At 35.3% G+C, this 23,585-nt stretch overlaps 2 protein-coding genes across 2 annotated transcripts; both read left to right on the forward strand.

Moving 5' to 3' along the window:
* Window positions 1-5: 5 nt before the first annotated feature.
* Window positions 6-11,560, forward strand: GlnRS (Glutaminyl-tRNA synthetase). Its single transcript, XM_022077421.2, has 14 exons — window positions 6-226; window positions 715-862; window positions 1,562-1,718; window positions 2,439-2,671; window positions 2,828-2,982; window positions 3,082-3,268; window positions 3,981-4,168; window positions 4,856-5,079; window positions 6,061-6,200; window positions 7,172-7,343; window positions 8,230-8,392; window positions 9,319-9,539; window positions 10,545-10,734; window positions 11,392-11,560. Exons 1-14 carry the CDS (start codon window positions 107-109, stop codon window positions 11,440-11,442), a joined length of 2,349 nt encoding a protein of 782 aa, XP_021933113.1. The 5' UTR covers window positions 6-106; the 3' UTR covers window positions 11,443-11,560.
* A 1,635-nt stretch (window positions 11,561-13,195) lies between these two features.
* Window positions 13,196-23,251, forward strand: LOC110836324 (RNA polymerase I subunit F). The gene is made up of 4 exons (XM_022077417.2): window positions 13,196-13,544; window positions 14,805-14,947; window positions 16,108-16,309; window positions 17,098-23,251. The coding sequence occupies exons 1-4, from the start codon at window positions 13,354-13,356 to the stop codon at window positions 20,537-20,539; spliced, it is 3,978 nt and encodes a 1,325-aa protein (XP_021933109.2). The 5' UTR covers window positions 13,196-13,353; the 3' UTR covers window positions 20,540-23,251.
* Window positions 23,252-23,585: the final 334 nt, after the last annotated feature.

Genomic DNA, 23,585 nt, shown 5'->3' on the forward strand with positions numbered 1-23,585 from the left:
GGCCAACGTGGGAGTGGGCCTGTCAAGTATTCCTAGTTCTTGTTATAACGTGGAAGTGGCTAAAATTTTTGATTCAACGGAATGCAGTAGAATTTTTTGTTGGAATATGAGTATTCACGATGATTTAATAAAGCTGTTCATAACTATTGGCCTCAGTGAACAGAAAGCCTTGGAAACACTAAAGAATGACGTGTTAACCAAGCATTTGAAGTATGCTATCGAGGAGGTAAGGAATGAATGGCAACAATTTTTGCTAATAGGGTGTGTGGAGTGCCTTCATTTCAGTGCACATTGATATGTTCACAAGTAAAAATATAACTGGATGATTTTATTATTAGGTTATTTTGTCACGTAAAAAATAGTCATTGATGTGGACCTGATTTCAGTTGCATCATTTTATAAAATATGCCGTGCTGGAAATGTGTCTGCTTTGCCGAATTACACGTCACCTTCATCCCATAATTTAAATACTGTTATCAGTGGTTTGAATTACAGACTTAGCCAATAAGTTAGTTACTGATTACAAATGTAGACCCATTTCTTAAGTCCTATAAGTAGGATTAAGAATATGTCAGATTGCAATACACCATGTTCAGACAATACTTATAAATGCAGAACAATCATTGTTTGCAGATTAAAAATTTACCACCTTCCATTTTACATATCCATTAGAAGATGTGCATAGAATTACCCATTTCTTTCCTCTTGTTGCAGGCTGTTGGTAATGGTGGCACATTGCAGCAAATTGGAATGTTATTGTATCACCTAGCTGCTAAAATTAAAGTTCAGATCAATCACTTCATCCCTGTGATAGTTGAATACATAGCTGCAAACAAGATTGATTCACAGCAGCGAATTGATGGCAAGTATTAGATTTTACTTTTCTTTGCAATGTCATTATTTTTGTTCCAACTTGTATTATGAACTGTATATCATAAATCATGAAACAAAATTGTGGTGTTTTAAATTCAAAAAGTATAATAAAATCATCTTGGGCAACAAGCTGTGTTAGTTGTGGTTAGAAGCCCAACATATTGGTAACCATCTCCACTTCCATCCATTGATGATTTTTATTTAAATGATTGAAGTTTCCTCCTGTGCAGTCAAACATCATGTCATTCTCCTGATGATTGAGGCAGAGATAGTGTCTGAAACATGGGACATTTGTCTCCCGTTAGTATGGCCTGTTGCCCAAGAAGATTTTATTGAGTTTAGTTGCTGTGAATTCTTCAAGTCTTTTGTGTGTGTGTATATATATATATATATATATATATAAAGATATTTAGAAAGGATTCTTATTGACTGTTTTAAAAATGTTTGACTCTGTTGGGAATTTCTTATTCTTCTTGTGCATAGATTTTATCCCTTGAATGTTGCCAGATTATATATGCATATTTCAGCATCATTTTGGCACCTGGCTTTTCTCTTTGTAAAATTAGCCAGTCTCTTCCAGTCACATACACTCAAGGCCAAGGAGTGCAACTGGAGACAAATATATCCGTCTTTGGTCAAATATCCTACACTTGGTCCAAATGATAATATTAATTTTTATGATTTACAGCTGCCTTGGATTATTTATTATCACATTTGAAGGGGGATTTCAATGTAAAAGATTTTGAAACTGCTTGTGGAGTTGGTATTACTGTCAGTCCGGAGGAAATTGAACATGTCGTAGAAAATGTAATAAAGAAACACAAAGATGAATTACTGGATAAAAGGTATGTTTAGTGCAAAATTTTCCAGTAATAAGTCTCATACTTTATGTATTGATATGTTATGACAAATACTGTTTGTTTAATTACACCTTAATTATGAACTAGTGATGCATATAATTAAGTGTTTAGATTTCAGAACAAGTGTGATAAGGTGTGCACAAATAGAATTTACATATTTTTGTAATGCATCCTTTACTATTTTGCATACATTATTAGCCTTTTTATGTTGTGCTACATAATTAATTGTACTGCAGGTATCACAGCACTGAGTAAGAAATTATCTTTCCTAATATTTTATTATGTGAACACTATATTGAAAAGTATTTTTAGTAAAGTTTGTAAGTCATAATGAGATCTTTCATTGTAGGTTATGTATAATATTTTTAATGAGCCATTATACAGAAGTATGATATAATTTGATTTACTTTAATGAAAGGTAGGGGTTATACACATAAAAATGAACCAAAATTAAATTTGCTCTGCAACTTTTAATGTAGTTTGCTAGTATCAAATTTGATTAAAATTTGTTAAGTATTCTTAGTGTTTTTGGAGATGAAACATACAGTCAGATGGGAGGATGGGCAGAGTTTGACTTATATGCATTTAATTTGCACAAAGAACACACAAAATATGTAGGAACATAAAACTTTCTTTTAAGAGTAATAAATTGGTGATCTGATTTTTAATAGATCTCATACTTTATTTTATTTTTGTGTTTGTCAGGTACCGGTTTAATGTGGGGGTTGTCATGCAGGAGGTACGGCAGGAGCTGAAATGGGCTGATGGAAAAGCAATTAAAAATGAAGTAGATATGCAGGTGTTAGATTTACTGGGCCCCAAAACTGAGGCTGATTTCTCACTTCAAATAAAGCAAAGCAAAAAGGTGAAATCTGGCAAGCCTAGTGCAGAATCAAGAGAATTGGCAAAGGATGTTGAGCTCATTGTTGTGAATGAAGGTCAGTAATATATAATGGATGTTATTTTCTCATTAGAATTGGACAGTTATGTCTAGAAGTGAAATGCTGGGTTTTTTATATTTGAGAGAAAATATATTGTTAGTAATTAAATAATTAAGCTAGAGTGAAGTACAATATTAACATTTTTTTTTATAGGTGAAGTGACTCATTCTGCCATTTCTGTTCGTGAAATTATGAAAACCAAAGTTCATTTTCATAAACCAGGGGAGAATTATAAAACAGATGGCTATGTGGTAACTTCAAAAACCATGAAACTTTTGCAGGAACACTTGAAGCTGACAGGAGGACAGGTAACCTTACAAACAAACTTGATTACGTATAAGGTGAAGCTTTCGCAGCGACTGAAGTTAATGAAATGAATGGTGTAATGTATGGTTTCTTTGATATAGGTAAGAACAAGATTTCCACCAGAACCTAATGGAATTTTACATATTGGCCATGCAAAGGCTATAAATATTAACTTTGGATATGCTGCAGTACATGATGGTGTCTGCTTCTTGAGGTACGATGACACCAATCCAGAGAAAGAGGAAGAGAAGTTCTTTGTGGGCATCAAGAACATGGTAGAGTGGCTTGGTGGGTAAGATAGGCTGAATTTGATTTTTTCTCTGTGAGCAAGTTGCACTCTGAGTATTTCAGATTGGAGTCACTAATCTGGGCTGTATGTAGGTATGTAAGTTGTGCTTGACACCCCCCTTTTCTCCTCTTCACATTTTATGAAAATAAATTCTTTAAGAAAAATTTAATGTTTTTCTACAATCTTGGCTGCAAATGGTGTCTTCTCTTCAGATTTCCCAATAAAAATTTTTAATGCATTTTTCACTGTTGCATGTTTCAAAAATTCAAGATCCTACATTCAGTGACACTAGAGTAATTTATAAGACTGCTTGGTTGTCATGTTGATATTATTACTGGTAAGGAATTCATTTTTTTATGCACTGGGGCTGTCTAAATACTATTTAAAACTTCAATTCCTACCTTGAAGAAAATATGACAAAATTTCATTACAAAACCCATAAATACACTCACCCAGTGTTTTTGAATTTTAAAGGAAGTTGTATATGTAGTGACTACTGTGCTTTAAAGATCTTTGACATCATGGTGTTTGTATCAGAGTTATTAAATATCTGTGATTTTGTTAAAGTTTAGAGGGATAAGCGATATTATGAAACCATATACTTGTCTTTCCTTATAAAATATGGAAATTAGAGTGAAAAACAATTTAATCATATCATCTTGCTTTTGTATCACATGTAATCTGTGTTAATGTGTTTTTGTGTATGTCCAGGTTACAAACCATACAGAGTCACACATTCATCAGATTATTTTGACCAGCTGTATGAGTGGGCTAGAGTGCTGATCAAGAAGGGCTTTGCATATGTGTGCCACCAAAAACATGAAGAAATCAAGGGTTTCAATCCTCCTCCATCACCCTGGAGAGAGCGTCCAGTGGAAGAAAATCTTCGCCTTTTTGAGGTTAAATATATTCCACTGAAATATAAATATTCTTGGCTTGAGACATTTCATGTAAAATATTTTATTCCACCCACTATGCATCATGTGAAACCTGTGTATGTGCGTGTGTATCATACGTGTGGAGAGACCAAGAAGAGGTGAAACATATTCAGTTCATTTTTATCTTTACCTTTATTACTATAGGCTGTTTCCAGATGTACATGAAAGCTGTGTAAGCAAAATTAAAGGCTTTGACAAAGCATGGCTTAGGACGCGTATCCAATCATATAATGAGGTAGATACTTTGAAAAATGAAAATGTTGATCTGAATGATTAAATATGTTACCTTCCTGTGCACAAACTTGTCTTTCTCAGAATAGGGTCTGATAGATGGCTTTTGTGAAAGTTGTGATGAATGTTTAGGTTGCAGAAATGTTGGATGTTTCTTGACGAAATGATTTTCCAGGAAGACCTTGTTGCTTGAAATTAGCTAACCTGTGTTGTGCTGGAATTGAGGATTTAAACCCAGTACTGGAGTATTGTCAAGTTGACTTTATCTCTGAGGATCACTGGTTTAGCAGTATGCTACTGCTATGTGACCATCTGGAAACAGTGATGCATGGCTGACAAAGATTAAGAAAGTTATTACACTTATCTCTGCCTATGTCCACAAATAACAAATTTTTACTCCTCTTTTCTCATTTGCAGGACATGAAAAATGGTAAATTAGAAGAAGGAGAAGCAACTCTGAGGATGAAGATTACATTAGAGGAGGGAAAACAAGACCCTGTAGCTTACAGGATAAAATTCTTTCCACATCACCGTACTGGAGACAAATGGTGTATTTATCCGACGTATGACTACACACATTGCCTATGTGATTCCATTGAACATATTACGCATTCTCTGTGCACCAAAGAATTTCAGAACAGGTACTGCTTATTTATTTTAAACCAGATATTGAAGGCTGTTTTCATAACTGACAAGATTATAGATGTAAAGAGCATGAAGATTGTGTATGACGTGCATATTTACCATCTTCCAATTCTGCTTTGTATTTGGAAGATCCCAGTTCAATTCTCAGTCCAGAGGTTGGCTGTCATGAGTTTTTCTTGGTTTTTATCAGTTCTCCAAATAAATGATGGTTTACAGCCTTAAAATTAGGTCATTAATGCTTCCTTCCACATCCTCCCAAATTAATAATTAATAGACATTCCCATTCAGTGCTGTATAATCTGTACAGCTGAGGAAGCAATGTTAGTTTGCTATTGAACAGACCATCTCACCTCCATTAGCTATGACCATGTAGTGTGCATTATTGTTATAGCACCAACTGTTCACTTAACCATGTTTGTATCTGTTAGGCTTTCTCACAATATTTTGTTATTTTTCAACCATAATTTTTCCATGATATATTTTTAGAGAGAGATGTTATTTGACTGTCTTCATGTTCCTTTCTGGGAACAAGACTTCATGTGACTGTTTGGGTATTGTACAGAGTTTTTCAACATATGGTTAGGGACAGACATTTTACGGGCATTCTACCCATGAATGAGCACAGTTATCATCATCAATTAATGTACCCACCATAGTGTGCTGTCTCTGACAAGAGCTTAATTGTCATCTGTTCTTCTGTAAATGCTTCTCTTGTGTGTGTCCATTCTTTTGTTTATTTTCCCTCACTTTGTTTCTTCACATTGTCTTTGTTCTCCACTGTTGTCATTACTAAACATATTAATTTTTTATGCTTTCAGAGGAATCCTGATTTTGTCTATCTGTAACATAAATGAAGGTAGCACACTATTGAATTTAGATTAGTTTGTCTATAGGTACAGTAACATTAGCATAACTGTTTTGAAATGTTTAAAGCTATTTTTTTAATTGTGATTTCATGTACATGAATGATTTTTCAGACGCTCCTCTTATTACTGGCTTTGTAATGCCTTGGATATTTATTGCCCTGTTCAGTGGGAATATGGTCGTCTAAATATGAACTACACTGTTGTTTCTAAGAGGAAAATTGCTAAGTTGATATCAGAAGGCATAGTAAATGGTAAGTTTCAGTTACCTAAGTACATTTGTTTCTTGTGTAATTTATGGATCATCATTATTTCACTGCCATGAGCCATTCCAGTTTGGTTATTTGTGGTCTGCACTAAAAGGTTCTTGGAAAGGTTTCATCCCATTCTGTATCCATTCAGTATTACCCATCCTTTGCATTGAGTGCATTGTATCTTGTAATAGTAATTTAATCATGTGATATATGAGGTTTTGATGGTGGTGAATGTTTGGATTTGGTTTACAAGCTTATGACTCCAAATGTCTTCAGCCCTGAAGACAGAGGTGCCAAAATGTTGGTTACCACCTACAAGACTACATGGTGTTATAACCCAGAAGACTATATTTCACAATTATTTTTATGTGAATATTGTGGAAATGAAATTTTTACTGTTTGAATGATTTTCTCTTCTAGGAGCATAACATTATAAGAAAAAAGAAAAGGTTTGAATAATTTAAATTATTTTTTGATTTCACTTTATACCTTTTTGACAACTACAGAGAGAATTATTCCACAATTTTACATCTACAAGAAACAATCATATTTGATCCACAACAAATATTGTTTATCAGAATTATGTCATTGTTATGTGATTCAAATTGAGAAGAAAGTTAACAAACATTTTCAATATACCATTTGGCCACATGAACAAAATAAAAGTAGGTTGTCCAGAATGGCAGTGAGAATGAAATCAAAAGGAAAAATCTGTATGGGAAAGCTGAAAATGTGGTGGATGGACCAAGCGAGGGTAGGAAAGGAGAGACTAGACATCAACAGAAATAACAGGTTTGAAACTGTGGGAGGATATACAAGTATGAAAGCTTTTATCTATGTTTGCCCAGTGCCAAAGGACACAATAATATTCCTTGTATAATCCTTTATAAATTTTACTTTCCTTAATTTGTTTTATTTCTGCCATTTCTATGCTGAAGATTTGTTGAGAATATAATTATTTTTCATTACAGATTGGGATGATCCTCGTTTATTTACATTAAGTGCACTTCGGAGACGAGGATTTCCACCGGAGGCTATCAATAACTTCTGTGCCCAGATTGGTGTGACAGGAGCTCAAGCTGTTGTGGATCCACAAATGCTTGAAGCATTTGTTCGTGATTTTCTCAATACAACTGCCCCAAGGTACCAGCTTTATACATTGACCTTTTTATGTAGGATTTGAGGTTTTTATGGTGGTGAGTATGAAGATGACTGTCTTCCGGTTCATAGCATCATGTAGTCTGGTAGACGTTTGCAAATGTTTCAGAGATTCTTTCTGTCTCCATCATCATGGTGATATCTATCAGACTACACAGCACTACAATCCAGAAACCAGCCATCGTCAATCTTTTTATGTTTTTACTTAGCTTATTCATCATTATAAGCTAAATAGGAGTGGATGAGATGAAGAATGATTATGTGTGGGAAGTTGGTAAAGATTTGAAATTGCATGTTTGTGACTATTTGAAATCACTGTCTGAGCATTAACTAAGAGAGGAAATTATGATAAACTTACTTGAGGATAACCATTAATGTAGCATGAATGGGGGCAAAAAGAAATATGTACGGAATTTTGTTTAGAACACTTCAAATGAAGAGAGTACTTGAGATGTACATATATGTACATAGGAGAATAATATCAAACAGATTGTACTGATTTTATGTTAGACATTGCCGACTGTCTGAGGTACATTTAGTATAGTGTTTTGGGAGGTTATACAGTCATTGTCAAGTGATCGATTTGATCACTATTAATGTTTGGAAGAAAAGTGTATAACGCAAAGCTACTCATTATGCTGCTTTTCCAGCTTATTGTTCCTTTCTTTATCTCAAGTCCAAACATTCTCATCACATACACAGATTGTTATCAGAATCATATTTAATGTGAAGATAGATTGAATCCGAAAGATTGTAAAACTCTGTGAAATGGTTAAAACAATCTATATTCCTTAAATTTGGTTGTGTATGAATATGTTACTGTAATTAATATTTTAATCACTTCTGATAACATTGATGGTTTATATTTCAGGGCTATGGTTGTTTTGGAACCCCTGAAAGTGAAGATAGTAAATTTTCCTTTGCCTAAAACAGCAGACATTCAAGTCCCAAATTTCCCCAATGATCCACAACAAGGATTTCACTTTGTGCCTTTTGACAGGGAATTGTATATTGAACGCACTGACTTTAAGGAGGTAAGATATTCCAGTCAAATACTTTTAACCCTTTCTAGTTAGATATTGAGGTTAGCTCATCACTGCATTTCATTCTGTTGGGGTAACATCAAGACAACCTCAGAGTTGTACTACTGCTTCTAAAGTGACTACTGCCATGTAGTCAGTTTGAGAAACTGATGTGTTAGTAGAAATATTAATACTCTGTGAGCACATTCATTTTGACGGAATGCATTTGTAAGTCAGAACATTTGCAAAATTAATTTGGGCTAGAGTGTTATGACATGTCATAACTGTTTTGACTGATAAGGATATGGTTGTTAGATCAATGAGATCTGTAGAATGACATTAATTCTAGCATAATTCCTTTTCAAAGGAAAGTCAAACTTAATACCTGTCTGTATGCCCCTTATTAATCTCTATTTTATGGGAATTGGAAATTTAACCCCATTGTTGGACATACTCTTTCAGCCACCTCCCATCCTTACAGTAACTTCTCTGGGACCTGTCTTAATGATTCAACTCCAGTATTTTCAATCTTTGAAGTGGGTGCTTTGTAAGGATTTCCCTAAGCAAGTCTATTTGCAGTCTTCCTGTCTGCCCCCCCCCCCCCAAATTCAAGCTTCCTCCTAGACTCACTACCCTATTGATACCAGGGTACTTGTATAAATACCGATGTTTCTCATGATGTAACATCATATTTTGTGCAGTTGTTGTAAAGCTTTTTGTAATTTTTGTTCTGAATTTTAAATTATTGTCTGGACATCTGTAAACAGTAATGTATTAAGAAGAGAAGAATATCAAAACAAGCATAATAGACCAGAAGGAGAAGAGTTTTTTGGTTTGACCATGTAAGCAATACGAGGCCGAAGCTGGAACAGGAAATACTCCTAGTCCCTTAAATGGAGATGATGGTGATACTACCATTGTTCTCTCTAATGTTGCAGGTAGGAGACAAGGGGTACCGACGCCTAACTCTTAAACAGCAAGTAGGACTTCGTCATGCTGGCTACCATATTGCTGTCAGCAAAGTGTTGAAGGACTCTGAAGGAAATGTGGTGGAGCTGGAAGTGAAGTGTGAACCATCATCTGTAGGAGAAAAGCCTAAAGCTTTTATCCATTGGGTTTCACAGCCTCTGAACATTGAAGTCAGACTGTATGAAAAATTGTAAGTATTAATTTATCGAAACTTGGTAGTTTTACTGTCATGGCTACACAGCAACTAATTCTAAGGAGCAGAATCCTTCTTCATAAGCTGATAGTTTGCTCACTGCTTGCCTAATTAATAAATTCCCCATTCTTTATGGAAACTGAAGGTTCATGTATAAGATTTTGCCATTGGGTCCCTGTCTAGAGCCAGGTAAATTCCATCCACATCCTCCTCCCACCCTATTTCCCTAACATTCGTTTAATATTCTCTGAACTACGCCTTAGGTTTTCAAGTGGCCTCTTTTCTTCAGGCATTCCAACCCAATTTTTATAATAATTTCTCATCTCCTTGTGCATGCTACTTGCTGTGCATATCTGCTTATCCTTTGGTTTGATCATTCTGATATCTAGTGAAGGGTATGAATGATGGAATTCCTCATTATGTAATTTTCTCCAGCCTTCTTTCACTTATCTCTGGTCACAAAATTCTGGAGCTTTCCCACACTGCTATTGGATGAGTACCATGATTAGTTTCCCTGCAAATGGGGCAATTGGGATGTGAAGATGAGATTTGTACTCACTGCAGTGAATAAAATGTTGGTTGCCTGATTTTTGCTGTGTGTGTGTGTGGGGGGGGGGGGGGGGGGGGGAGTGTGATAGCTCATAGCTCAGTCTGTGATGTCACTTGTTATAGGTTGCATAATTGTGCTTTGATTCTTGGGAAGCAGGTTTTTTTATCCTCTTGGCTTTGGACCGGCCTGGAATCCTGTTCAGTGGATATTGGGGTTTCTCCCTTATCTAGTGTCAAGATTAGGAATGCACGGAGCTTTATCCTCCATCCCTGTGTCATCATGGTGTGTTGCATAGGCACATGGTTAACTTCACCTTTGTTAATTTAATTTGCTTTAAGAGATGCATTGTTGACTTTTTAGGATTATTGTCATCACACTTGATGGCTTATTGTTTTTTAGGGATTTTGTGTTGTACTTAATTTTCATATTATGTATGCTTTTTTACAAACCAGATTCAAACACAAGAACCCAGAGGACATAAATGAAGTTCCAGGAGGATTTTTATTGGATTGCAATGAAAAGTCATTAGAAGTTGTGCAGGCATATGGAGATGTGTCCTTGAAAAATGCTCCTGTATACAGAAAATTCCAGTTTGAGAGAATTGGTTTCTTTTCTGTGGATCCAGATAGCACAAATAAAAAAGTGAGTTTGTAGCATCATACTCCAAATAAATTGAAATGGTAAGGTGGTTTATATGGACAGTGTTCAATCACTTGTATATAACTATATTGCAGTTATAAAGTCGCATGTGGTTCACTGTTCCATGGTTTTGATTGTACCCCTTATAGACCCAAATCACCAGATTTTTTGATGATTTCCTGAACAGTTCAGATATTGAGGTTACATAAATCAGTGACTGTCTTTGTTTTCTTGTCTTCTCTGCCTCTTTCTTCACCTTATCCTTTGTTTTCTTCCTCACTTATTCTCTTTTTCCACCTTTTTCTTACCCTTTTCATCTTTATTGTTGTCCTTTATCTTCTTTTTCTTGTTTTCCTGTTCTACTTTTCTTCCTTCTCAGTATCTTGACATGGACAGTTGTGCATCACCCCCCCCCCCCCCCAAATCACACAGGAGTTGGTTGTTCCTTAATTTGATTCATTTTACAGTTATTGCTATGGTGTAGAATTTACTGAAATTATTTTAATACTCTTGTGGTTGAAGGTATTTTCCTCTGGCCAGTGTGGGTGCTGTGAATGATTTTTTCACAATGCCAGATAGGTTGTAAGTTGTAAGCTCTAATAGCTCTTTACATGCTGACATGGAGGCATGTGATATAAAGATTTCTTTGATTTTTTTTAGATGGTGTTCAATCGTACTGTCACACTTAAAGAGGATGTGGGGAAGATTTGACATAAGTGATATGAAAAGAAGGTGTGAGAGGTCTCTTTCAGTATGTTTTAAACTGATTTCAGATAAATGTAAGAAATGGATATGTAAATAAAGTGAGTAAATATGTATAACAAAGAAACAGACCCATTATTGGAATGAAGTCTCTACTTTAATTCCTTCAATTACCTTAGATTTGTAGATTGGTCAACTTGAAAATTGTTTGGAAGTTCTTTAATAATATTTCAGAATCATTAAGATCATACTGTTGGATTAAGTTACATTGAGGCATTGGCTAATTATAATAATTACCAGTGAAGTATTTCCAACATTCTTATTGAATTTGGTATACCCATGAAAGTAGCTGGATATTTCAAATATGTTTGAACACAAATTAAAATATATGGGAATTTTATTATTGGAGAAATTAAGAATGGCACTGCCACATTTGTTCAGAACATAGAGACAGAATGTATTGTTATAGTGAATGACTTTTTGCTTAGTAATTGTGTTGTGGGTTCAGGAATTAATTTATGGTTTATTCTCTTATCAATTTATATTTGTCCCTCAGATGTGTTTTGTACATTTTACATTTCCTTATTTGCAGTTGGTGAATGTAAATATTGTTTAATATCTGGAAATGTTTGAATATATTTTTCTCATGTTGTACATCATGTGAGTACAGAACAATATTTTATTTAGGAGAAAGACAAGTGGTGAACAACTTGAGCATTGTGGTCTTGTGATTTGTTGTTGTTGTTGTTCTTCTTCTTCTTCTATGGCTCTCCGGTCCGTATTTGGTCCATGGCCTCATCAATTCTCCTCTTACATTCGGTCCTCTGTTGGGTCCGTCTGTCCGAGGTTTTGATTGAGATTTCAAAACATCTTCCTTTTTACAGTGCAAGGTTGTTAGCCTTGCGACCAACCCCCCAACCTGGAGGACCAGGGTACCTGTCTTAGTCTGACCTCTTTTCCCTCGACCAGTCTGGCTAGAGAGGCCCTACCAGTAGCTATGCTACCGCCAGCATAGCTCTTGGGACTTGTGATATGTGATGCTGTGTAATTTTGTAGACAATTATGAACATTCACATTTTCACTACCATTAAAACACCTCATTGAAGTCATGAGATTCAGCATAAATTCTGTGGTCAAAACATATACATCATCACCCTGATGACGGAGGCAGTATGACCTCTGAAACGTTGGTTAACATCAACCAGACTACACAGCGCAACAACCCAGAAGACGGAAATCTTCATATACATTTAAGATTTCCCACTCTCAACTGCCAGTAACTCTTGTTATGAATATTAATATTGTCTATTTATGATGAAAGTTACAGCAGTTTAGTAAATTTCAATAAGAGGATTTTAGAGTGATACAGATGTATGTAATTTTTAACGGAATTTTTAGATTGTTGAGTAACTTTCTCAAATTGATAAAAGTGGAATGAGATTTGCATAATATTCAAAGATGCAGCAAGGAACACGAAGTGGAATGCTTATAATGTGGCATTCCTGCACTGGCGAAAGTGTCACCATGTGTTTGAGATTTGATTCTGTCTACGCTCTATTAACCATGGCATCTATATCTCTTGTTCCTTGTGTCTTCGACGAAGAAAATAGAAACGAATATTGTACTCTTTCCGCCTTAGTATTTAGTAGTTTTCCTGTTTTCTTTCGTTAACATTTAAATTAGATATCTTCCAGAGAAAATTTTTGGTACGTGATACATTGGCGACACTGATCAGTTAATTAATTCTTGTTGTGAATGAACACCAGTAGCGCTAGTAGATGTGTGAATGTGAGAGTTATGGTTGTAAGCAAAATTTCGTGTGTTATGAATCGTAATCTGCGTTTGTTCGTTCGTGCATAACATTTTAAATATTACCTAATTCTAATATAATTGTCACCAGAAACGGATCGATTGTGTAATATGAGAATGAAATCTCGATCTGTTGTACTCTTCAGTGTAAAGGAATTGCAGCGATTGGTGACTGTGTCTGCATCTTGTGTCCATGTTGAGAGGAGAATCCGTCACATTGCAATGCTTCCAAATTGTCTTCGAGATTTAAAGTCTGCTGTTAATGGGATATTTAACTCGTATCAAAACAAGTTTGATGTCGAGTAAGTCGATAAGAAAGAGTTTTCTGATATGGAATATCATTTACTATTTGTGTGGTTTTTGTTGAGTTGTTGTTTAGGTTAGGTTATACAAACTGTTCTTGGTGTTCTTTACTTTTTGCTGCAACAGATGTCAGGAAGGAAAAAGACACTGTTTCGGAATAACCATGTGCTCGGCATTGTTCATTGTTTAAGCTGGGAGGTTTACGGGGAAGTGTTGAGTGCGATGTTCGATGTCTATTATAATTCCGAACTTGGTCATCTGCCCCGAAACATTCACATGACTGAAACGAGTAGTTTAATCATTTCCATGTGTTTGTCTCATTAATTATTAAAGGTTATTATGAAGGTATCCGGAAAAAATCGTAGCATTATCCAACAAACGTATTTATCTAATTTGATACTTGAAGCCGCAGTATATATTCATTTCATGTTCTCTTCTCCCTTTTCTCTATGCAATATGATGACAGTTAAGTATGTTGATTTTGCTTACCAAAGGGTTTAACATGTTCTAGTAAAGTAAAGCCATTGTTTCTTCTCACATTTTAACTTATTTTTCTCCTTTTACTCCTTGGCATCACTTCCAGGCTTCACACAACCTCCTATCCAGTAGTATGTATTTTGCTGAGTGTAAAGCAGGTGGATATTGATGTTAACCACTTACCTCTGTCTAGTACTGAGATCCATAAAGGTGGGCTGTGAAGTAATGCCATGACTAATATTTTAAATGAGTTGTGGATTTTGAATAAAACAAAAGCATGCATTAGATCTTGGGCCATGTTCACCCTTTCTGTTTAATTTGAGGGTGGCAAGGATTTATGTGAGGACAGTCTGTCAAGATATGACCTGAATTCTAGACCAGGATTTACCATTGCTATGCATTATCTCTTGTCACACACTTGAGACTGTCTTAATTACTACTTAGTATACCTCTAATCGCAGTGCTGTTAGTTGTGCCAAATCTTATTGTAAATTTTGTCTGTTTGGGCCTCATAGGACAGATGAGTGGTCCTAGTATGCTATTGTTTGTCCTTCCACATAATGCAAGTACAAAAGTAGGGAAATTTAAATTTATTCATGTAATAATTTTATGTAAATGTACATAATTATGGATTTTTGGATATAAATCATGGTACTTGTCTACAATGCTTATGAGAAATGTGTATGAAGATGGCATAATTAGTATATCAATGGTTTTTTGTAGTTTTCATTGTTAAAAATGTATTCACAGTTTTTAAATTAATCGTTTGTAATACATTGCAGCTTCAATGGATTTATCTTGGGTTACAAAAATGTGAAAATAATCACAGACAGAGCAACAATAATAAATGATGATTGTTACATGCATCTTGATATTGAAGCTGAGTTTTATATTTTTACACCAGAAATAGGGTGTACATTATTTGGTAAGTAAATTTTCAGTAGCTTTAATTTCATAGCAAATTTTGTAGTTTAAATTGTATAATTTGCTCCTGTGCTGGAAACATTAATGACTCACTGCCCAATGAATAAATGTATAGACTATGTGTCCTAGGAACTATCATTTTGATGACTGTAGTAGAATAACTGTTAAGTACTTTAGGATCTGTCACAGTTTAGTTACTTGGGAATTATAATTATATTTGAAAAACATTCTTTGCAAATGTGTATACCTCATAGCTGTTGATATTAATTTATTACAGATACGAATCTGTTCTATAAAGTTATGTATTATTTTTATGAATATACACCATATTACAACCCTTTTTACACAGAAGTTGTCTGATGAGTTATATTGGATCAACATGAATCAAATTCAAATTTATCTGACAAATTTTGGTGTAGGTACTCAGTATCAAATTTGATCAAGTGTATTCAGTAGATTTGTAGCTGAAACATGATGGGGATAGACAGATATACCTTGTCATGTATTCATTTTACACACTTAATGCAAAGAACGTATGATGTATCCATTGCCCTTCTTGCTCATTATTAAAAAGTAATTCCTTGGCATACTATTTGACTTTTCTTCTCATTATACTTGTATGTAATTCATTAGAAGCTTTAAGTATAAATTTTTCATCAACTCCTATTAAGGATTGGGCCTTGGTAGATTCTGGATAGTTTCTCAATGCAACTTGTCTTATTAGTCTTTTTAGTTCCTTGGAGTAACAGGTGTCAAGCCTGCTGCCTCCAAACAATTTCTACTCATTCCTTATTTGTATACTAGAGCCATCCAGTAGCGAATCAGAAGAGGTGTGGGTGAAAAATATCTGCTGAATTTTGCTTACGAAACAGCTTGTTCATGCTTGTAAAGTTCTTTACATGCCGTAAATCTATGACATGGGTTCGCTGGCTTTACTTCCTCTCTGAAGGAAGTTGTCTATGGATTTTTAAGTATAACTTTTAAACCACAAAATTTATATTTAAGAATAAAATATCTATTGTCCAATATTGAAACACTTCTGAATTTTCTTCCAGTGATTTCACACCTATTGAACTAACTTGTTTCTTCTGAATGATCAGATACCTTGCAGCTATCAAATTATATCAGTGGACATATTGAAAATATTTAATTTGTGTTTAGGTATTGTAAACAAGAAAAGTGTGGACCACATCGGTTGCTTGGTACACAAGTGCTTTCATGTGTCTATTCCACAATCCACTGAGGAGACAGATGAGTGGCTTGGTACTTCAGTGAGAATTGGAGACCAGGTGACTTTCAGAGTGGAGATGTGTGATTTCACAGGAAGCCTTCCATACATTCGAGGGAAATTAATAGATTCAAGGTATTCATTTATGCAACATACACATATAATAAAATGAGCCATATAGTTTGGTTGCTAAAGTGACTAGCTAGGGGATGGACAACTGAAATGTGATTCATGGGATGGGTAGGTCTTTGCTGCCATGTTCAGACCACCTCTGGGGTTCACTTATTGTCTTGTCCAATAGGTACTGGGTGCATATTCAGGGTAAAGTAGCCAGAGTGTATTGCTGACCATTCATTTCAGTCTAGTTAATGTGTGAAACTTTACTACCACTAGACAATGATGTCCACATAGAAATGGGTTTGTTATAACTCAGCTTATGTTACACATTTAGTTACCTTCTTTCTCATAGCAGTGGAAGCCAAATGGAAATCATGTTTAGACTTTGCTGATCACTTGTTCTAGTGGTCTGTGTAGTTTTATCGTAGTGCTGCAAAGTGACTCTAAGGAAGTGGTTGAAGAAAGCTGATTAACAGGATTACAATAAAGGATTGTTATTCACTTTCCAAAACATAAATGGTAAATATAAAATTGTCCCTGTTTCTAAACATCACACTCTGAAAGTATATTGGTAAGTGAAGGTAAAGCTCCACAGAGTTTATCTGTGCAGTAGACAGAGGGAAGTGATCAGCTTTACATTGTAGCACCTTTGGTATGGTACAATATTAGGAAAGTATTTTGTATAATGCTGTTACTGTATTGTTTATTTTAGGAACAGGCAACATGGTTGTCTTTCAGGTACATAACCTCTCCTTCTTGTTGACAAAGGAGTGCTGTTGCTTATGATTCCTTACTATTTCTTACAGGCCTGCAAATGTAACATCACTGGAGGAAGATGAGGTGGACAGAATATCCGAACCAAAAAGGAAGAAGAAGAAAAATAAAAAGAATAAGCACAAGGAGAGTGACTTATCAGAACATGATGAATGTGAACTGATGGCTGAAAATTTGGAACAGGGGAAGATAGAGCCAGTAGTGGAAACACAGCAAAAGAAAAGGAAAAGGCACTTGGAGGATGAAGGAGAAGCAGCTACAGAAAAAAAGAAGAAAAAGAAACTTGAAGGTTATAAATCAGTTTATCATGAGACTCCAGAAAGTGAGGAATTGCACTTCACTCATTTGTCTTCTGAAGATGTTGAGTATGGCACTATTCTGGAAGATCTGAAAGAGACTTACCTGAAAGAACCAGAGGGAGATATTGACTCAGAGGCATACAAGAAGAAAAAGAAGAAAAAACATAAGTTACATTCAGTTACAAGTGATGGCAAGGAAACTGCAACTGAACTGACTGAAGTTCTTGAACATACATATGAAGGTAATGGAGATGAAGTGGTGCATTTTCCTGATCATGCAAAGAAGAAAAAGAATAAGCACAAGGAGAGTGACTTATCAGAACATGAAGAATGTGAACTGTTGGCTGAAAATTTGGAACAGGGGAAGATAGAGCCAGTAGTGGAAACACAGCAAAAGAAAAGGAAAAGGCACTTGGAGGATGAAGGAGAAGCAGCTACAGAAAAAAAGAAGAAAAAGAAACTTGAAGGTTATAAATCAGTTTATCATGAGACTTCAGAAAGTGAGGAATTGCACTTCACTCATTTGTCTTCTGAAGATATAGAGTATGGCACTATTCTGGAAGATCTGAAAGAGACTTACCTGAAAGAACCAGAGGGAGATATTGACTCAGAGGCATACAAGAAGAAAAAGAAGAAAAAACATAAGTTGCATTCAGTTACAAATGATGGCAAGGAAACTGCAACTGAACTGACTGAAGTTCTTGAACATGCATATGAAGGTAATGGAGATGAAGTGGTGCATTTTCCTGATCATGCAAAGAAGAAAAAGAAAAAGAAACAGGAAGAAAATATTGTTGGAGAGATTCCAGGCCTAATGACAGATGTAGCGTATGAGGCTGTTGCCAAACAACTGGAAGAGAGTTTTACTTTGCCATCATTTTCAACACAGGATAATTTGCATACTTCCAGCAGTGGTTCTGTTTGTACATCAGGCATTGATGCATTTCCTGGAACTAATCGTCAGAAAACCAACTTTAATGTTAATGACTTTCACCCAAAAGCAAAGAAGAAAAAAGTGAAGAAACATGATTCATGTACTAGTGAATCACTTGATCAAAATAAGGCTAAGGAATCTGATGCATCACAGAAATATTTGTTAGGAAATGATCTGGAAAGTAGCTCTGATAACAGACATCAAAATGATAAGGAAAAAAAGAAACAAAGGAAGGCTTGTGATTCACACAATAAGGAATTACTGGATGACCAAACCAAAAGGCTGAAGTCTGTTTCCAAAGAAGAATCATTAGTAGGCGTTGAGAAATCTGTAGGAGAACAAAGTTTGGGCTCCCTTCCTGGAAATGGAGATGAAAAACAGGATATGTCAGTTCCAAGTGTTGTGGACTTGTTAAACAGGGTAAAGAGTATGTTAAACGTCAAGTCATCCAAGAAACATAAGAAGGAAAAAGGAAATAAAAAACATTCAGGAATCTCAGATGAACCCAAAACTTTCAGTAAACCTCCTTGTGGTGTTGATTACAGTAACGGTACGAAACAGGATCATTTAAAATTGGATAAGAATGCCAATAATGAAAAATCCACACTGAAGGACAGTTCTAAGACACATTCTGGTGTAACAGATGGACTGGATAGTAATGAAATACAAAATAAAATTAAAGTATCTGAAAACAAAGGTGTGGAATCTATTAATGCAACTACTCTTTTGAAAAATGTATTGGGTTACAGTAATGGTCATAGTGATAGCCATGATGGGACTAAAAGTGATGAACATGGCAGTCATGTTTCAGCAGTTTTGCATGAGGTAGAAAAAGAACCTGATAATGTGAATGTTAGCTCACACAGAAATAAAAAAAAACATAAAACAAAAAAATGTAAGAACAAGGCTTCAGTCTCTTTTGATCCAGCAGCTATGTTAGCAGAGTACATGTCTAAGTTTGATCACAGTGAAGGGGTTGAAAGAGACAGTCATTCAGATGCATGCCAGAGTTCCATGGAGGATGCTGTAGACACAGAAAACAAAAAATCTATAGGTAATACCACTTCAAATACAAGTTTCAGAAGTTCCTTCTCTATCACAGGAGCAGGCATGGCCAATGCTCAAGATCGAAAACGTAAGAAAATGAACAGAGGTAAAGGTGATGCCATGCCTCTGCAGAGGTCTCTACCTGTACTGTCATTATCTCATTCATACCAAGAAGCTGACAGGTCTGTTGGGCATGAAATTGTGAGGAGCAGAAGTATTGAGAGCTTGAATGAGTTTCCTAAGTCATCATCGCCTGTTACTGCATTGCCAAGAAAGTCTGATTCTGGGAAAAAGGTAAGGAAGGCAGTAACGATTTATGAAAATGGCGTATTACTAACACCTGAGAAAGACCCTACTGAAAATGAAGTTGCCACTTCTCTACAGAGTGGCAGTTCTAATCCAGCAGAGAATGTGGTTAACCCAGAAGAAATAACTGGATCTAACTTCAGTCTTTCATTTCCAAAAGAAGTGGCCAGTCCAGGAAAAACACCAAGTAAGAGCATGTCAAAAAGAATAGCCAGTGATGTCTCTCTTTATACATTATCACCTTCTTCAAGCAAGGCATCAGAAAGGAAAGATTTAAAGCAACAGAGTGCAGTAAATTCACCTGAAACAAAAAACAAGACTGTACAGGTTTTGAGTGGTGTTACACACATCTTAAAAACACCAACAAGTGATAAAGGTCATGGCTCAGGCAGTGAAGGAGAACTCATTAATACCAGTGTGATACTTCCAGAACATAGTCGTGTGTTACAGAGTCTGAAGTCTCCCGCAGGAGATTCAGAAATACCAGCATGGATGCCAAAGGTATCCCCTGTTAAAGCAAAAATGGTGAATGAAAATTCCACAAATTCTCTGCAGGAAGCAATGAGTCCTGAAATTAAGAGTAAACATAAAACAAAGAAGAAACACAAGGAAAAGAAAAGTAAGATAAAAAGCAATGAAGGTAAAGAGCAGAAAGAGAAGAATGTTAAAGATTGCAAAGACGATAGAGAAACTAGAAATGAAAACAATTTGGAAACTCAGAAAAATGTGGCAGCCATGAAAGATAAACATGATGCAGAGAGGACCAAAAGGAAAGATTTTGAAGGAAAGGCAGAGAAAAGTAAAGAAAAGGATACTGAAGATACTTTAGAGGACCTGAAAACCTTGGCATCAAAACTGTTCAGTAGTTTCCTTCAACAAAGAAAGTGATGTGTTTGTCTGTATCTTACAGAAAGAAAAAGAACCATACTGAACTAAATTACAAGTCTGTAATATTTTATTCAAGGATAGTGATAACATTTAACTTTTTAAACTGATTTGACTGATCTTTTCATGAAACCTGTTATCTAATAGAGAAGGCATTTTCTCTTACCTGACATTGTATTTTCTTTGCTATTAATTGAAATATTTTCACTTTTACTGATATTACTGCTGTCTAGACTCACTATCGTTGCATTTGTGTTTTGCAGGATGTGTTTTCTGTGTCAGGTAACGATCTTTTTATCATGAAGGGTGACTCACAATTACCAGAATCACGGGCTGCACAAAACACACTGGTGTACTGAAGGATGAGGACACCTGCTGCATTAGTTAATTTCAAATTGCACCAAATATCCATTCATTTTTTATAATTTTTTAAATGTTATAGCAGTATATTAAGTGTCTGTTATCAGACATCAGGACTGACTGTTGGCATGCCTGCTTCATATTCAGGAAGTTTCAGGTTCAAATCTCAATTCAGCATATCCAGTCCCCTTAGAAAAATTTAGGAATGTTGTGTTAAATTAGGCCGTAGCCACTTTCTTTCATATCTTTTCTGATTCATTATCATCCTATCAGTTAACCTCAAGCAAATTAATTACATCTCCATATCTAGAACCTTTAGATTGACTTATGAGATCCATATTGTTTTTACATACTGTTTTTGACTAAATCAAATTTACCTTATTTTGTTAGAAGTTTAAAACAGTGTGACTAATTGTTTCTTTCAATACATAACAAACCACTGGGACAGAAATTTCCCTCTGTTTTTGTCATTTTCTCTTTCTGCTTCTTCCTTATGTATTATAATGTAAAAAGATTGTTGGACTGAATCTGACATTGAGCTGTCCTGTAATTTTCTTGACTGTCACACACTTCAACAGAGGACCTAAAAGAGTTAACACATTATTCAAGTTCTCTGGTTGCACTACTGGAATCAATAATGTTAAAGATGTTTTTAGTTGATTGTGATGTTAATGTATCATATTAACGTCAGTTTCTTGCATAGATGCACAAGGAGGACTTTAATCAGGAAGTGGATTTGTACGGGTATGGACTTCATGGAGTCCACTTATGTAGGAACAGCTATTACTAACCTGGTGATAAGATGGTGGCTGCTGGAAGGTCTTTGTAGTTCTATGTGAACTCACAAACACATTTGAACAGTATTGTGTCCTAGCACAAGCTACTATAATTGTGATGACAAAGTGAACAAGCAGGGTAGCTGAGCTGGCAATTAATATTTTGTGATTGACATATTCAAAATTTAATTAAATTTAGTATAAAATGGCTTTGAAATATTAACTGTAATTTTGTATATACCACATCAGTGAATGCAATGATTAAAATTAGTTAAGTTCTTTCTGTTCTAGAGGTACTTGTACTCCTCAGGATCTAAATAACCAGCCAAATTATAGCTGAGATGATGTTTTCAATTGCCAAGTTTTACAGAGCTACATTTACCAAATATTTTGATATATGGGAGGATCATGATATGGTGTCCCCTTTGTATTTTACCGCAAATAAATATTGCAGTACTATTTGAAGAAAATTGTAAATTGAGGAATGTGATATACATAAGACACTTCTGACTGGATTGAGTTTTGATAGTTTATTTCTGTTGATTGTAGTCTGCTGGGTTGTGACACCATGTAGTATTTAAGGTGGTTGTACTTTCTGAATTTCATTTCTTGTTTGAGAGAGGAGCGTAAAATTACATTCAGGTTAAGTAGGATAGCAACAGAAATTGTTTAAAATGAATTATGGCTTCATATTTGATTAGTTGAAGTATTTAATTATTGAAGGCTGCAATTGTAGTGTTAAACACCAAGGAAAATACAGGTGTTTCATTTAAAGAGTGGCCATACCTACTTCATTTGTATATACACAGTATAGTTTTTCTTTATGCACTTTTGTTATGACAGTCAAATGAAACTTGTCATATCACCTGTGACTAGGCTTTAATTTTTGATATTTGAAATGTTTACTAGCATTTCTACAACATTATGTAATCACTGTGGTTGTACTGATTTCATATGCTTTTGAAGTTTACTGGTGAATAGGAAATTACTTCATATGTTGATAATGTTACAAAATTTAGCAGTTTTTTTAAGTACATGCAATATGTCTTCTTCTTCTTCTATGGCTCTCTGGTCCGTATTCGGTCCATGGCCTCCTCAATTCTCCTCTTCCATTCGGTCCTCTGTTGGGTCCGTCTGTCTGAGGCTTTGATTGAGGTTTCAAAACATCTTCCTTTTTACAGTGCAAGGTTGTTAGCCTTGCGACCAACCCCCAACCTGGAGGACCAGGGTACCTGTCTTAGTCTCACCTCTCCCCCTCGACCAATCTGGCTAGGGAGGCCCTACCAGTAGCTATGCTACCGCCAGCATAGCTCTTGGGATCACTGAGATACTCAAGCCCCACCACCACGTCAAGGTGCAGGTACCATTAAGTGGGGCATGCAATATGTAAATTATATAAATCTGTAATCTCTTACCTTTTGTCATGTTTGTGTATTTGTGATAATACCTTTAACAATCTGCTGCAGGTTTGTTTCACATCCCAGTTCATCATTCAAAATAATTGTATGTAATGTATACTGTCAGAAGTGTTATTAAATATCATGCAGTGAGAAATGAATAAAAACATAAAAAAATGGAAGTTGAGTTATTTCTATGCCTGAGCAAATGAAGATTTAAAGGGTGAATGAAGGTAATACTACATATGTGAATGGGTGTTATTTGTGCAAGAAGGTGTGTCAGCTTCATGCATTAACTTATTTACTCAAGGTGAGTTTGGATTGAATATGCTAGGTAAACCCCAGGACTCATATGGAACCCCTTCCCCTGCCAGAATTCAGGCACAGTAATATAACATAGTGACTTCATTGATCGAATTGTCTCAGTACATTTATAATCATTTGTTCATGAAGTTTCCTTAAATATTACATTTTACAATGATGTAACAAATTCTTATTTGAGCCAGAATTAATTTT

Source organism: Zootermopsis nevadensis, unplaced genomic scaffold (genome assembly GCF_977971745.1).
Source record: "Zootermopsis nevadensis isolate Lab colony 2312 unplaced genomic scaffold, Znev_1.0 Znev_ptg000010l, whole genome shotgun sequence".
In the NCBI taxonomy this organism is placed as follows: domain Eukaryota; kingdom Metazoa; phylum Arthropoda; class Insecta; order Blattodea; family Termopsidae; genus Zootermopsis; species Zootermopsis nevadensis.